At 29.9% G+C, this 16670-nt stretch overlaps 2 protein-coding genes across 5 annotated transcripts; one reads left to right on the top strand and one right to left on the bottom strand.

Moving 5' to 3' along the window:
* The first annotated feature begins 512 nt into the window (after window positions 1-512).
* LOC122500862 (RING finger protein 207-like) lies at window positions 513-10904 on the top strand. Of its 4 annotated transcripts, none has more exons than XM_043609993.1 (8): window positions 513-1154; window positions 5986-6134; window positions 6875-7656; window positions 7839-8186; window positions 8268-8511; window positions 8624-9010; window positions 9075-9325; window positions 9529-10904. In XM_043609993.1, the coding sequence occupies exons 1-8, from the start codon at window positions 943-945 to the stop codon at window positions 9814-9816; spliced, it is 2661 nt and encodes an 886-aa protein (XP_043465928.1). In that variant the 5' UTR covers window positions 513-942; the 3' UTR covers window positions 9817-10904. The 4 variants fall into 4 exon arrangements, with proteins under 4 accessions (XP_043465928.1, XP_043465927.1, XP_043465929.1 ...); XM_043609992.1 differs by having other exon boundaries at window positions 8268-8550; XM_043609994.1 differs by having other exon boundaries at window positions 514-1154; window positions 8268-8550; window positions 9607-10904.
* Window positions 10905-12803: 1899 nt separating this feature from the next.
* On the bottom strand, window positions 12804-16248 carry LOC122500861 (poly(A) RNA polymerase, mitochondrial-like). The gene is made up of 7 exons (XM_043609991.1): window positions 15901-16248; window positions 15242-15432; window positions 14762-14989; window positions 14456-14665; window positions 14047-14264; window positions 13685-13905; window positions 12804-13589 (listed from the first exon to the last, which is right to left on the bottom strand). Exons 1-7 carry the CDS (start codon window positions 16088-16090, stop codon window positions 13087-13089), a joined length of 1761 nt encoding a protein of 586 aa, XP_043465926.1. The 5' UTR covers window positions 16091-16248; the 3' UTR covers window positions 12804-13086.
* Window positions 16249-16670: the final 422 nt, after the last annotated feature.

Below are 16670 nucleotides of genomic sequence, written 5' to 3'. Positions count from 1 at the left end.
TGACTTTTTCAAATATTGGTCCAATTTCTTTGGAAATTTGTACTCGGGGGTTTTCGAGGTCGCTGATTACGAATCCGATGTCAGATTTTCAAAATTCAAAATGGCGGATCCAATATGGCGGACGACTTTTTCAAATATTGGTCCAATTTCTTTGGAAATTTGTACTCGGGGGTTTTCGAGGTCGCTGATTACGAATCTGGTGTTAGTTTTTCAAAATTCAAAATGGTGGATCAGATTTCTTTTTTCTTACTTGCTAATCTACTGTGAAAATATATTTTTTTCCTTGTTATATTTTCTCCTAAAAAATCGATCATGAATTTCAATCCGCAGTAATTGGTGCATTTCCGCTCTTTATTAGAAAGTTTAAATGTAATTTTGGCCAAGAATTGGCCAAAAGAATACAAACACCGTGTGTGTGATGTAAATGAACTCAAGGAAAAGGGTGCGGAAATGAATGAGAGAGAGAGAGAGAGAGAGAGAGAGAGTTCGCGCGCAATGTGCTCACCGCGGAGAAGTGTGTGGAGGAGAGGATTGTAAACTTATTGTATACCGAGCAACGCTTTTGGGGGTTGAAGGGAATTGAGGGGTGGTTCATGGGAGGGCAGCGTCCCAGTCGTGGTCGTTATCGCAACGTCAGAATGACGACGAGCCGTTAAGAGAGCGCTGGAGGTTTTCTGCGCGCGAGGAGTCAGTGGACCGTCAGTGGCGGGGTTCGAAACTTCCTTATCTCAGTGGTGCAGTTGTTCGACGCCCCTCGCTAGGGTTGTCAGAAAATTTTTTTTTTATTTTTCGGTAATTGATCTTTGACGACAATTATTTGATTAAGTGACCGTATTTATAGAGAGTAGGTCGTCGTTTTTTTTTGGTGCTTTTATTTCTTGTTTTGATACGCGGACAATTATTCTGTCTCGCATTCGACAGAAAGAGAGAAAAAAAAAAACGATGGCCAATTCCGGTTCGGTCGCCACCGACGGGGTTATCGGCGAGAATGACGCTCCCTCCACTGGGATATCGAGCCCGAGGAATCCCCTTATTTGCGGCATATGCCACGACTACTACAGGGAACCATGTCTACTATCTTGCTTCCACACCTTCTGCGCCCGTTGTCTACGCGGACAGAATATGGACAGCAAAATTTCCTGTCCGATATGCGCGTGAGTTCCTAGGAATTGACCGTTATTATCGTCCCAGAGTACACGCCTCTTCTTTTTCAAAAAAACGCATGTTTGTTTACAATGGATCCCACAATTTCATGCATTTTGTCAATTTTTCAGAAATTTATACTATATTTTTAAACTTTCTTAAAAAAAGAACAAAATTTAAAAACTGAATTACAAAAAAAAAATAATTGCAGATAAAATAAATTCTCGATTGATTAGTCGAAGGACTCAATCGAAAGATAAAATAGAAAATATTAAAATCGTCACCAATTGCAGACGAAATAAATTACTGACTAATTTAAGAACAGAAATTGAAAACTAAAATGTCGAAGTAGGTATTTCAATCAATTGCAGGCAAAATAAATTCATTATTTAAAGAAAAGAATTTAAAAAGTAAAATAAAAAAAAAATTCAGTCAATTGCGGACGAAATCAATTTTTAAGTTAACAGCAGAGAAAACAATAATTCTCTGCACAGCATCTAAATTTTAGCAATTTTTTTTTTTTTTAATAATAATCTTTAATAGACTTTAACTGGATATTGAAAAATAAATTTTAACTTATATCAACAAATAACATCTAGATATTTTAATATTTAGTCTCAAATTCCATATCTAGCTATGTTTTTCTGTTAAAAGAAAAATACTTTAAAACATCGAAATATTTTCGACATTCAGTTATCTTAAGCTTAACAGTAATCGAGGGATGCACCTATAAACGTCGCGCGCAGCTACAACAGCTGATTTTGACAGAATGAAAAATACTTAACAAATCAAAAATATCTTTAATCTAGAAGAGGTATATTTATTAAAACTAGCACAAATAACGCGCGCGTGAAGTTTCTTATTTCACTTTTAACATATATAACAATAATGTAATTTTTACATTACATGTCACATGAGAATAAGACTTAAATTTTTATTCCGTTAAGCATGTTATATTTTAAGGTTGACTATTGTTCATAGAAAAGCGTGATTGCCAATGAGACGATAATGGAAGATATATGTTTATTACAGTATTTTTGACTTATTAATTATAAAAAAAAAAGTTACATTTAATTACAATTAATTACTTATTATTTTGTTTCTAATAGTTTTCTAGTCAAAATTAAATAATATTATTTTCATGTCATTAACATTAAAAAATTCCATTATTCAGAAGAATTCTACACAAAATCACTACTTATTTTTCTAAATTTATTCAGGAAAATTAGAAAAAAGCCAGAGAATTTTGTCAAAAGTGCTGGAATAATATTCAATTTCAAGAATTCATAAGAAAATTCTGAATGTTATTCTTCAGCGTTGAAAAGATTTTATTTATTTCAAACTTTTCCTATTTTTAACAATAATTAGACTTTACAGATTTAAAATTGATTTTTTTAAAATAATTTAATTATTGAAAAACTGTCGAGAAAAAATTATTTTTTATGAATTATTTTGGAATAATTTTTTATTTAAAAATTAAAGAAATAATTGAATTTTATGAAATTTGTATTTAAAATTTTTTTACTAAGTAATATAAATAAGTAGCAACTGTCACGCCCGCCAAATGAAGTATTTAATTTATTATTATTATTACTCAAAAGAAATAAAATTATCTTTACAAAATTTCAATAAAAAATTCTTCGAAAAATTTATGAAAAATAACAAAAATGTTGTCTTTTTAAATTATTGTAGGTGTAACAGCTAAACAAACGCGCAGTTTCTCTTAGTGTCAATAGATAATTTATAATAATGCGTATAAAAAATAAAAACAGGATTACACATGTGTTGTTGACTCGGGGTGAAGAAATGAATTAGTTAAAGTTTTTTAAAATGTTACTTCAGTAATTTACGACAAATTCCTGTTACAAATAACAAAAAAACTTAAAGAAATTGTGAGCAAAAATTTTGAATGCTTTACTAACTTTGCACAAAATTCATTTTTATTTTTTAAGCCTCCCAAAAATAAATTGAATTTTTGAAAATTGATCACTGATTGCATAAATGCAATTATTTTCAAAAGTAATAAAATTTTTCGCAGAAATTCAATTATGTTCAAGAATTTTTTAATATTCTCGTCAAAATGTCAATTATTTTTAAAAAATTTAATAAGAAATCTATTATTTACAATATTTTTATGAATTTCTTCGCAATAATTTAATTATTTTTATAAATAATAAAATTTCTTTTAGGAATTCAATTATTTTCATAAATAAAACTCATGGCAGAGTTTAAATTATTTTTAATACAATTTTAATCAAATTTATCGAAAAATGTAATTGTTCTTAAAAATTTTATGAAAAATCGTTAAAAGAAATCAATGATTTAAAAATGTTTTGATAAAATTCTTTATGAGACTTCAATTTTAAGAAATTTTAAATATTAAATAAATTATTTATTTTTGTATTTAAATTATTGAATTATCTAATAAAAATTTAGCATGAATTTTAAGAAATAATTAAATTTTAAAATGGTTTCAAATCAAATTCTTTAAAAATTTGTATTTTTCATACTTATAACTAACAATTCTGTAGAATTAATTATATTAAAAAAGTTTAATTGAATTTTATCCTGAAATTATTTGAAGTGTTTATTTTTTAATTCGTATTTAATTGAAGAATTTCTGTATAATTTAAATTTCGTAAAATTGATTTGTAAACAAATGGATTTTAAAATTCTCAAAGAACTTTTTTCAAAAATTATTAAGAATAATTTATTCCTGTGAGAAAATAATAATGATTAAAATTTATTTAGAGAAGAAGTTATTGATGTTTTGAAATAATTTCAGAAATTGGTAAATAAATGTAATAGAACATTTTTTGAGTGTCTAATCATTTTTAGAGTGTATATCAGAATTTTCTTTAGGGTTAGGGAAGAAGTCAAAATTTTGTCAAGTAATTAAGTTTTTCATATAAAAAAAAAGAAAATATTTTGCAGGATTTATTTTTTAGAAACAAAGGAAATAATGAATAATTATTATAATAACAATTATAATTTTTTTAAATTAATAAAAATATTTTTGAATTATTTGAGAAATAAAAATAATATTATTAAATTAAATAATTAGTGAAAAAATAATGACGTATAATATTATCTATCAGAATATATCAAAAAAACAAAAGCATGCACAATAGTCTAACTTCAAGTGTTGACAGACTGGACAGAATGGACAGAATACGACGATTATTATAGTTAATTAATAATACCTGCTTTTCTGATTTCTTACTAAAAAAAAATGAAAATTAAGTTCTGAACTAAAAAAATCAAATTATTTCCAGATCTCGAATAATATGACTATTATTATGTAATTTAATTTTTACTTTGACTTTTAATTTTCACTTTCATTTTGAATTTCATGTTGATAATTTATTTTTCATTTTTACTTTTACTTTTCTTTTCACTTTTACTTTCACAGAAAGTGAAAATAAAAATCTATCAAATTGAAAATAAAGAAGAAAATAAAAATGTGTCAAAGTAAAAGTAAAAATAAACATAAACTTTTTTAAAATTTCAATTCCGGTAATATTTATTAATAATATTTAAATACTTATTTAAAAAAATTATAAAAATTTTCTAATATATTTAGTTAAAAATTCTAGAAAAAAAATTCTTATCTAGAAATATTTTTGTGATTGTTAGAAACAATAATATTTTTATTATAGACATAAATTTTATGTTCTAAAAAGTTTTATCACAGTTTGTTAAAAAAGAATCGTGTTTTTTAGAGACACATGTTAAAAAATATGAAATATTTAAAAATTATTTAAAAATAATCAAATTTTACAAAAACATAGAATTGATGGAATTAATAAAAATATGTAGATTTATTTAAAACTCCTATATTGGATAAGACAGAAAGTTAGGAACTTTTCTGAAAATCAGGAAAAAGTCAGAGAAATAGAAAATCAAATTTCTGTGACAATTTTAAATAAAATAAATTTCTTTTACAAAAAGTTACTGTAAAAATCAATTCTACTTAAATAATTATAAAAAATTGTTAAGGGGATTTGAACCATTGTGACGTCACAGTTAGTGCAAAGCATGTATTTCAAAGCTGTGACGTCATAATGGTTCAAATACCCTTAACACAAATTAATTTTTTAAATTACTAAAATAAATCTTGTAATTAAATGTGGTCAATAAATTAAGAATGGAATCTGTTCTACAAAAAAGATAAGATCTTATCTTTTTTTATTATGTCAGTTGCTAATTGATGTAATTTCATTAATGCTTCTTTTTCGAATTATCTAAAGATTTATATATTTTGTTACATTTTCTGATTTTCTACTCATGAATAACAAAGAAAGTAATATGTATAAAAAAATTAGATGCTTTTAATCCAAAATGTATTTCCGAAGATTTTTAAGTATAAACTTTAAAAAAAATTAAAAACCAAAAGTATCTACAGTATGCTCAAGAATAAACCATTACTCTGTAATTTTTATTTTAAATTAATTCTCCATCTCCCTTCAAGTAATAGTCATTTTGAATTAAGCTTGTGGTCTGAACTATGAATATCGACATTACAATTATACATATTCTGTTGGTACGGGAAATGGAGAATCTATTTTTTGCGGTTACACTACTTAAGTATTATTACATTGACCTTGTTGTTGAACTGGTAATAATTGTTACGTAATTATTATAAATAATTATGAATAGCCTATTTCGAAATTTACTTTTCAGATTATGTTTGCTTTTTAAAAAATCAATTTTTTCCCTAAAAATTTTGTTCCACATAAATTAGGGAAAAAATTTGTGGAGAAGTTGAAAATCGGTTTAGAATGTCTAAAAAGTAGTTTAAAATATTTTGTGAAATAAAATTCCTTTCGCTTTAAATCGCAGGCAAGTAACGATGCTGAAGGAAGGAACTCAGCTTCCACCTGCGGACCAGCTAATGCGGCATTTGGTGGAGCTAGCAAATTCGGAGAATCCTCCTTGTGCCAACTGCGATAAGAGAGACAAGTCTACCATGTTCTTCTGCACGACTTGCGGTGCGTCCTGAATTTCTTATTCGATAATCGATAAAAAAATGTCTACATAAATATAAAGTTCGAATTCTGACTCAATGAATTATTAAACGCGACTAGACAAGAAGAACCTTCCATTTTTTTCTGTTCTACTTTATTAATTTTCTATTTCCCGGTTCAAACATTTCGATATGTTTTTAAGGAATTACATCCAGTTAGACAGTCAAAGATAGTCGATACTTTAGGAATTTTTCTGAGAAAGCTATTTAGTATTTCAATTTTGTAAATGTAGTTTGAATTTTATTTTGATGTATTTTATTTATGAAAATAATTTTTTTTAAACTTCTATAAAGCATTTGCGAGAGTTCCGGCGAATATTGGTTTAGATTTACTCATCAAGACAACTATTTCGGAAAATTGGTTTAGATTTACTCATCAAGACAACTATTTGTGGTCTGCTCTGTCGATAGGCATCTTGGGGTGAGCAGGACATTTCTGGACTGGATCATCTGAAATGAAAAAAACAAAAAATTTGCGTTAATATAATAGATTTACAAAACCCTGGATGTAATCCCTTAATTCTGATTTCAATTGTGAGAATACTGTTATTAAATAAAAAACAAGTTATAATGAATTAAACAAACTATTTGAATAAAGATACTTAGGTACAGTGTAAAAGAACAAGAGGTTTCTGGATTGAATTTTCTTGAAAAGAAATTACAATTCCTAATGACGTTTAATTTGATGAAGAAATAAAATTCCAGGTCAAGCCCTATGCAACCACTGTCGAGAACACACTCACCGTGCAAAGATGTTTTCAACTCACGAAGTGGTGCACATGAGTAAGTGTGCAAAGGACACCCAACGCCGGTGTCCCACCCACGGGGAGCAGTACATAATGTATAGTCAAAGTGCGAAGTGCATGCTTTGTGCCACTTGCATCCGAGAAACACCACCAGACTCCCGCCTCCACTGTGTTGATATCGACCTAGCCTGGCAACAAGCTTCCAAAAAGATAGAACGAGCCGCCAACTCCATTTGCGAGATTCAAGTTGGAGTGAAGGACGGGCTTTTAGCTTTGAAGTCTCAATTGGACGAGTTGCGCCACAGTCTCGAGTCAGAGAAACGAAGTCTCAACGCCTACTGTCAAGGAATGCAGGACGTTATTAACAAGAGTCACAATTCCGTTTTAGCCGATTTACAACGTCAATACGAGTCGAAGGAGCGAATGGTTAGGGCACAACTACTTTCACTTGGTAGTGCACTTCCGGTTCTTCAGATGCACTTGATGCTGTGTACGGCATTCACCACCGGAGCGACGCGTTATCAGTTTCTCGAGTTGGCTCATCATATGCTCGAGAGGCTCGGGAAGGTGGCACAATTAGGTCATCCGAATAAACCCCCAATGTTGAGTGCGCATTTGAAGATTAATTACAGAAGCGAGATCATTAGGGCGCTACAGCCCTACATGAGTCAGACCCAGCCGCTGAAGGACTCCGTTTATGATCTGACGCACACCATTGCTCACGAGTCGCAGTTCATTCAGGTATTTATCAAAACCCTAAACTTTATTAGGTTTTCGCTATCAAAACTTAGAGTTTAGAATACTTTATTGAATGTGGATTCCAAATTGTTGATGTGCATCCAGGAGTACTCGCATTTGCCTGGATCATCAGTCTATACTTGATGAACTATGTTTTCCCTCAAACCCTAAATTCTACTTTTCAGAATATCAAACCTTCGAAACTGCAACAGCCGACGAAGCCGCCTTCAGATTCCGGGCCCTTTTCGAATCACTGCCGAACATTCGACTCCCAATTAAAGGAACTGAGCCAACAGTTAATAACAGTGAAGGAACGATTGGGAGAGCTGCATCGGGACGTGGCTCTTCTTCGTCGGGCTAACACACCACCAGTGGGGTCTAGATACGAACATATCGCTAGGGATTGTCGCTTCCTGGAGCAACAACTAGATCATCATCAAACGGAATTGGAGCGTTTGCGGGGCATCTTCGATACACTTTGGGAGGAGCAGCTTTGTAGGATTCACTTCGAAAAGGAGATCTTCCATTCACAGGTGAAGGATTTATTGAATATCTAATCTACTTGCTATCAAAAGTCGTTACTTAATCCGTTACCTCTATGGATTTTTTTTCAGATGAACGATATCCTCTCGCTGAGAAGTGAAGTGAAACAAATTCTAACAATGGCACAACAGCTGGAACCGTTTGTCAAGTCCTTCTCGTCGGGAATGACTGCAGGTGAGATATCAGCAGCCGCTTCAGACGCCGCAGGTCACCAACATCTTCAGGTCCTTCTGGACCATTTGGCTCGACTCCAAATGCAAGAACCACCACAGCCTCAGGGTCCAGCTCCCACAAAAGAGTGTCGACATCCTAGAGGTTCTGCTCCCACAGCTGATAATGCCCTTTACATGAAAGGTTTCTTTCTTGAGTCCCCTACCATCGTAAGCATTCCACATGATCCAGTCTTCAAGTGTTTCCAATTTTCCAGAATCGAAGGAAGCTACACCACGATGTCGAACTCCGTCTGGTGGAATGGGAGCGATTCTGGACTCAAGTGGAAATATTGTCGTCTATGGATCCGCGCCTGCAAAACCAGACGGCAAACGGGGTGTGCTGAGTCAGTTGATCGACAAGGCGAGAACGAAGGAGGATAGAAAAAAATCCCCAGGCAGGGAGGAGGGTAGAGATCGAAGTCAGACTCGCCACTCGAGGAAGTCGCCGGAAAATCAAAAACCGAAGACACCGCCAGGTCACTCGAAGGTTCGGTCTTTTTATCGATCCCTGAAAGGAAGTACCGGGGATAATTCAGCCGAAGGACTTGATCAACCGGAACGTGGTGACAAAGGGGGTGACCAACAGCAAAATCAGCAATGCGGTAATTATTTCGATAAATCTCTTTCGATTTCAACAAGAACCGAAAACTAAATATCTTTTCACAGACGACTGTGAATATCAAAGAATTTCCGAGGCCTCAACTCTAGGCGAGGCTAAAAAGCGAGTCCAAGCTCAAGTACATCCAGTGCCTCCAGACGAAAAGAAAAGTTCCCGAAAGAGTCCGAAAGTATATCCAGTGAGCGATTCCGAGGAGCTTTTCTACTCCAGGGAAGACTGTAATTCAAGAAGAAGACGACGCGCTAGTTGCGATAGTCTCAGTATCACAGGGTCCGAAACAAGTATCGTCGAGGCTTCGGTAAGTTTACAAAATCAATTCCTTACGGTGAAATTCTTCATCCACACGAAAACTGTTAACACTTGATACAAAATACACAATGTTGCTTGCTGAGATAAATTTTCCTTTGCGGTCAAAATTTTTGATTTCAAAATACAATGGAAAACAAATTTTTCCTTCGGATGAAGAGTTTCGCTAAAAGTTCTGCGCTCTGACCTCTTCAGGTGGGTCGAGCGGCGCAGGACCCGAGGAAAACTCTGGTACTCTTGGTTGGACGGAGATCAACTCCATCTCTGGTGCAGAAGCAGCGTTCGTGGGAGACATTTCCTGGGCCGAAGAAAAGAAGCGGCAGTGAGGGCAGCGCTTTGGGTCAATTGAAGAAGGCTGATAGTTTCGAGGGTCATGAGGAGGCTGTTCGTACATTGGTCGCTGCGGTCCAAGAGACGCGGTCCCAACTGCGACAGCATCATCTCCATCATCACCGTCATCACCGCAAGAGCAAAACTAATTAACGAAAAAGGAATCTTTTTTTAAAGTAATTTTTCCTTCTTTCATTCCAGGAAATCCCCATCTCGATCCCTATTCATGATAGTCCGACAAAAAAAATTGCTTCTCTTTTTTTGTCTCTTTTTCAATTAGTTGTCTCAGGAATAATGCAACTAATTTCACATGCTTAAAGAGGACAATAATGCTAAACTTTTTTTGAAAAGTGATATTTACGTTAAACCTCGACCTCATTTATTCCAACGATATTTGAGATACTGCCGATTAATAAATTTCTTAAAAGTAGAATAGAAGTTGAGTAAAGTCTAAAGGAAACGAGTTATCGTGAGACAATTATCTTCAAAGGAAAAACATTTCCAAAATGAAAGTCGTAGGTAAAATAGAAAATTAAATTATCAAATCAGTTGCGATGCAAAATTAAAATTTGAATTTGACAAGAAGAAACTTTTGTCGGTCTGTATAATGAAAACACTTTTTAGGAAAGGACATTTTTACATGCCATTTTTACATGATGTCAATTTTTACTTTTTATTTTGAGAAAAACTTTTAAGAAGCTTTTTAAGAGAGTTGGATAATCCTGCGAGAAGCATTAATAAGTGAAACTTTATTAGCATTGAATAAAAAAAAGTCAAGTTCAAGAAGACAGGCAGGGCTATTTTTAGATACAAATTCCTGCACCGACATTTATCGACTCTTTTTAGCCCAGACTCAAACCGGCTTGTTAACTGAATTTCTTAGAATTTTTTTTTGAAATTCGTAAAACAACACATCGGTAAATGTCTAATTTTTCGTCACCAATCAATTTGTAGTTGCGAAAGAAAAACATGTTTTTTTATGTTCAACATTTTTGAAAAAATTCATTATCATTTTTGCGCAATTTCTTTTTTTATGAAAAATATTCCCTCCTTATCCAAAAATGTGCCTTTTTTACGAAAAACCTTCCTACAATCAAAACTTTTAAACTTTTTTTTGGACCTCTTTTGTAAAAATTTTCTTTTTCTTATCTTTAACGTAAAATGTGAAAAGGTCCATTTAATTAAAAAACGCACAAAATATTTTTCAGTTCATTTAATAAAAAAATGATTAAAAATCACACGTCACGTTATTTGTTTTAAAAATAGGGTATACGATTCTTTTTTAGAGAAATTTTTTATCCTAAAAGGTGAAAAATAAATTTTAAATCTCGTGGGAGAGAAAAAAAAATTTGTAATCCAATTTTTCATTTGATAAAATGTATTTAATACAAGATTCATTTTTTTTAAAAATGAATTTAATCCACATTACTGACGCTAGTTGGTAATTTTTTGATGATGATATTAAATTGGAGTTTTAACATCCACGGCTTCTATTAAAAATAGAGATAAGAGTAAATACGCTTAATTTAAAGCACCAATTCGTTTTCAACGCGATAGGAAAATAATCGTTGACTAAAAGTTTACACCAAAAAGAGGGAGAGGGGAAAACTAATTTTCTACTTTGAAAAATTCGATCATTTTCGAATTTGAAAATTTAAAAAAGACTAGAAAGGTTTTTTTATTTAAATATTTTCAATTAAATTTTTATCGCACTTATAGAAATTTAATATTTTTTTATACTCTCCCTCTTTTGTAAATCTAGTCATTTAGAATAAATACCGTAAAGTAAGGAAACAAAAACTGGATAGTTACTTATCAATTTTTGATAACATTTTTTTTAAACACGCTTTCATAATAAAATTTTGTAAAAATTGTGTTTAAAAAAAAATATTTCGAAATTGATTTGAAAACAAATTTTGTTTCCTTATTTCACAAAAAAATAATAAAATAAACTCGAATTATAATAGTTAGAAAACTTAATTAGTCCTAAAGACAGGGATTTAAAAATTTATAATATAGATAGATAAATAAAACACTGCCAGCCACCTGGTAAATTATACGAATTTAAACGCGGTTATCAAATTATTATTCTATTTGAAATCCGTATCCGTATTTAAAATACGAAAATGTGGGAGATTAAAGTATTAAAATTAATAAAGTTTAATCGTAGATTTTGTAAAATAGTTAGAATTACTTTTTCAGGTAGAAAAATTTTAGAAATTGGACAATTTTAAATCCATCGAAATTGAAAGAATGATTAAGTGTAGTTTGATGTTCATTAACAACAGATTCAATTTTTTAAAATATTAAACTCGTTTATTTAAATTATATGCGGTGGATAATAATTAATTTAACGTAAATTAGAAGAAAAGTGGAAGAAATTTAATTATTTATATTTAGAGACGTCTATTTAGTTTAAATAAATTATTTTTGGTCTTTCTAACAATTTTACAAGTCTACTTTTGAAGAAATTAAAAAGTATTAATAAATATTGTACTAGAAATAAAAAGGAAGATTTAATCTCATTAAACGACGCAGATACGTAAGCGCAATCGAGTTCTAGCCGCAGAACTGAAATAAATTTGAATTAGGAAATATACTATGTATGAAAAAATATGTGAAAATATGAAGAATTATAAAAATATATACACGAATTAAAATACCCGTAAATTTGTTTTCTTTAATTTTCAGATTCTCAATATTTACTACAGTCTTAGAGACTTCGCACCAAATAATTAAATCCAATTAATACCTGTGTCACCAAAAAAAAAAAATTTAATTCACAATATAATAAAAATTAACCACAGCTGATAATCAGCAGAAGATAAAAATTATTTTTTAGCGAATTTATCTTTTGCTTACCGACAATTGTTTGTCAAATTATTCTTATTATCTTATTAGAATATTTTTTAATTCGTTCCAAATATATGCAAATAGACGACAAAGTTCTTTAGGAAATTTCATACTTGCAGCTTCAGCAAGCAATTATCCAATTCGTTTTTTCATCTACTTTCAAATTTTTAGTTACGTTATGTAAAGTACGCTTTATATCCTCATGATTCTCTTCAATAGTGAATGAAATACTTACTTCAAAAATCGATTTTTCCTTCTATAATTCAGGAAAAATAAAAAAGAATCAGTTAAGAAAAAAAACTTGTATATATTATACAAACACATCACGTTCAATAAACATTTCAACAGCAATTCACTGAACATTCGAAACGTTCATAACTCTCCTTTCTTTTTAGTCTCATAATAAAAAAAAACTCTTCACGAATTTCTTCTCAACAGACACACGAAGGTATTCATTAAATCTGTGAACACATTTTTCTTTGTTAAAAAAAATGTTCATTAATCAAATATTTATATATGTACATTTTCTACAACGATCGTCCTGACAATCAGTGAAAAAAATTCACCTCATCAATTGGCGGCAAATTGAAAATTTGTATCATTCGTTGATCCACTGATTTTCATAATTTCCAATACATTCGGAGGACCTTTTCTAGATTTCTTTGTTTTTTTAGTTGTAGTCTTATCCTGTTGATTAGTTTTAAGAAGTCCTATAATTCCCCAGTGTTCACTGTTTGATGAATTTTCTGTCTCATTTTCCAATAACCACAATGCCTCTCGGCAGTAATAACGAATTCTATCGATTTGTTTGAAGGAAACGTTTCGACTTACGTTCAAAGTTGGTTCCAAGGGATTCTTTATAAATAATGCAATGTAAATATCTTTTCCCGTTAACATTCCACTTTGCAGACAAATTCCATGTGTCTTGTAATTAAACGTGGAGTAAAATTCAAAAAATCCTTTGAGAAGAGTGAAACAATCGACATTTGGGGTCTTTGGAATTTTTATACTGTATAAGTTTCGAGCAAATGTACAATCTACGCCTGTTTCCGTTACCCTCTTATCATCCTTCGCTGAAAATAAATACAGTGTTATTTTTGTTTTTATTTTATTTTAATTTTATTAATTATTATTTATTTTTAATTTTATTTAATTTATTCAAACTTACTAGCTGCTTTTCTTAATTCCTGCAAAGAGGGGAGTATTTTTTTATTTTGTAAGTAGAAAAGAATGAGAAGAGTGAGGGAAAAATTGGTGATATGATCCCCAGGAGATTCGCATGTAATTTCTTTCACTTGCGCCCATTTTCTAAGGGTGAATATTATGGGCCTTACTCTTCGGTCAATTTCACCGTAAAGATACAAAAGTTCCGACATATACAAAGCTGACCTGAAAGTATAATTATTTTTTAAAAATTCGTAATAATTTTGAAAATTTACTTCAAATAAAAATATATTTTATACTTGAAAAATAAAATTACAAAAAAAATATGTTACTTTTTTCATTTTTAATTTAGAAAACAAATCTCACATATTCGATAGACTGAGATCACATTGAATTCCAGTGTAGCTATTGTTAAATTTAATAATTGGAACTCGGGCGTGTAATATTTTGACAACATTCGTAACTCCAGGAACAAAATTTTTCATAATCTCACCAATTGTTTCCAATAGTTTTATATTCTGATGATATTTTCCATTAAGTTCCGAAGGTTTTGTTTGAAAAACTAATCTCTGCACACTGTCTTCCTAATAAATAGAAAAAATTTAAATTTAAAAATTAAAAAATTTCCATTAAAGTAACCTCGCAGAAAATACATTAGTTTTGGGTGCCAATCGAATTTTAACTTTGAATTCAGTTAAAAAAATTTATAGAAAAATCTGGAAAATTTATTTTCTGCGAGATCTTCTAAAAGGAGGGAAATAATTTCTATACAGACTTTTTTTACTCTGTCTAAAGTGACGAACATATCTAAGTCACAGCCCATTCTACCAAAACCATTAACCGTAGAACCAAAAGGCAGAACTTCAACATTTGGAAATAATCCAAGAAAACAACGTTCAATTTCCTGTGACATTTGAAATCTTAATCTTAATTCAATGTCGTCTAATTTTAAAATCGAGTAACAATTTTCTATTTGCTCTGAAACCTGTAAAGAAAAATTCTCTTTATTAACCGCATTTAAATTTTAAGAAATTAAAGTTTTATTTTTATTTTAATTAAGTAAAATTAAGTGTTTTATTACCGTCTTTGCTTCTGATAATTGTTTAAATAATTGCGACATCTTGAGAATTGGTTTACCAAGAATTAATGGAAGTTTCTCACCAGAAGTTGATTTAAATGTGGCTTTAGTTCGTCGGAAATAGAAATTTGTTGACCTTACCGGAATTACTGAATTGTAATCTCTGTGTACTGCAGATTCCAGGGCTAATTTTACAGAAATTTCCGAATTAAATTCTATTAAACAGTGATGCTGCAAACAAAAAGTCAGATGAATGAAAAAAAGGTAATTTTTTATTACAAAAAAATGTGTATCACTTTTCGAAGAATATTATAAGTTTATACTCATAATATTCTTCTAAAAGTGATATTTTTGATGTCTTGATTAATTTTTAAAAAATCCATACGTACAATTATATAAAATTATAATTTTGTAATTTTTGTCGAACTTCAGTAAAATTTTAAATTATTAAGTACATTATTATGTAATAATTTTGATACCTACCGTATCATCGGCAAGAGAATAATAAAAAATAGATTTTATTTTGCCAAATGACGAACAATAGTTATGTAAAAAAGGAATTGAACGATCATTCTGTATTTCAACCAAAATACTCCGTTTCGCTTGATTTTTCTTCTCGTTTATAAAATCATCGAAATTTACAAATTCCCTTAAAGTCGTAATCCTCTTTTTATCTGAAAAAAGAACAAGAAAAATTAATAATTTCCAAAATTTTTGAAATCAAATAAATTTAAAATATATATTTATTTTAAAAAAATCCCTTCTCAAAATAAATATTTTCTTTTTTTTGAATTTAACGCCGAAGAAACATAAAATCAAATAAACATTTTTTCTTAACGATTTTACATTTTTTAAACTACGAAAAAATAGTAAAAATTTAATTAAACTTTATTTTAGTCGTTTATTAAAATTTTGTCTCTAATTTTTAATATACGAAAAAATACATATTATAGGTTATGTTATTTTTTGTCCCCTACTTTATTTTTTATATACAATGACAAATTAAGATAAAAATACTTTTTACCGTAAATAATAGAAATAAAGGGAAAACAAATAATTTTTGTTAAGAAATGAACTTTAAAGGAAGGACAAAATATTTATGAAATTTAAAAAATTTTTTGAGGTTAGTTTAAAATAAATACCTGGCTCAGTTGAATATCGTCGAAAAATAAAATATCCACAAAAGGTAAATTGTGAGGGTGGATTCGAACATTTTAATGATGTTCTAAATGTTGAAATCAACTTTGAACAATGTCTATTACTAATAATAAAAATGCTCGTTGCACGACCGAACAGAGCCATTTTTAAAGAAACAGAAACATTAAAGAACATGCGGTATTTAGCAGGACACACGTTTGCTCTTTGCTAGTAGAAAAAAGAAAGAAATGATTTTAGTTTTAATGCTACGAACATGGTGAAGAAATTATCAATTAGAGAAAAAATAGTAACGGAATTTAAACGATTAAAAAAAAGATATGATATTAAAAATATTTATTTACTTTTAATAAATTGAAATTTTAGTTGATAGAGTAGAGAATCTTTTTAGTAATTACTACAATCAAGTAAAGTGGGAATTTTTTTATAGTCGGAAGGAAACTTTTCATAGGTTGATAAAACAGAGAAGTTGGTTACAGAGGTTATTGGCAGAGGGTGCAGTGATCTTTTTCTTAGTGTATGTTTAAAAATATTTCTTTTTCCTTTAACAGTTTTTTCTGGTTTTGGCAATAAATTATATAGCTCGTAATATTACAGCAACGTTACAGTAATGTTACAAATTTTTTTTTACAAAATTTTGTGTTGGAAGAATTTTATAAACTTTATTTTGTGTAACATTATTGTTACATTACTGTAACATTATTGCAATATTATTGTAACGTTAGACGTAATATTACGAGTTAATATTAGGTAATAT

The sequence above is a fragment of the Leptopilina heterotoma genome, unplaced genomic scaffold (genome assembly GCF_015476425.1).
Source record: "Leptopilina heterotoma isolate Lh14 unplaced genomic scaffold, ASM1547642v1 Lhet_191, whole genome shotgun sequence".
NCBI lineage: Eukaryota > Metazoa > Arthropoda > Insecta > Hymenoptera > Figitidae > Leptopilina > Leptopilina heterotoma.
Note: the sequence above shows the minus strand (reverse complement) of the source record. Positions and strands in the feature narration are given on the sequence as shown.

What these genes read in the sequence shown, in the direction of transcription:
- LOC122500862 (XM_043609992.1), top strand. Translation starts at nt 943, where the DNA reads ATGGCCAATTCCGGTTCGGTCGCCACCGACGGGGTTATCGGCGAGAAT. An exon ending in ACGAGTCGCAGTTCATTCAG is followed by an intron (nt 7,657 to 7,838) that starts GTATTTATCAAA and finishes TCTACTTTTCAG; the next exon opens with AATATCAAACCTTCGAAACT. An exon ending in ACAGCAAAATCAGCAATGCG is followed by an intron (nt 9,011 to 9,074) that starts GTAATTATTTCG and finishes ATCTTTTCACAG; the next exon opens with ACGACTGTGAATATCAAAGA.
- LOC122500861 (XM_043609991.1), bottom strand. Translation starts at nt 16,090, where the DNA reads ATGTTCTTTAATGTTTCTGTTTCTTTAAAAATGGCTCTGTTCGGTCGT. An exon ending in ACGATATTCAACTGAGCCAG is followed by an intron (nt 15,433 to 15,900) that starts GTATTTATTTTA and finishes TTCTTTTTTCAG; the next exon opens with ATAAAAAGAGGATTACGACT. An exon ending in CTTTAGACAGAGTAAAAAAA is followed by an intron (nt 14,265 to 14,455) that starts GTCTGTATAGAA and finishes TCTATTTATTAG; the next exon opens with GAAGACAGTGTGCAGAGATT.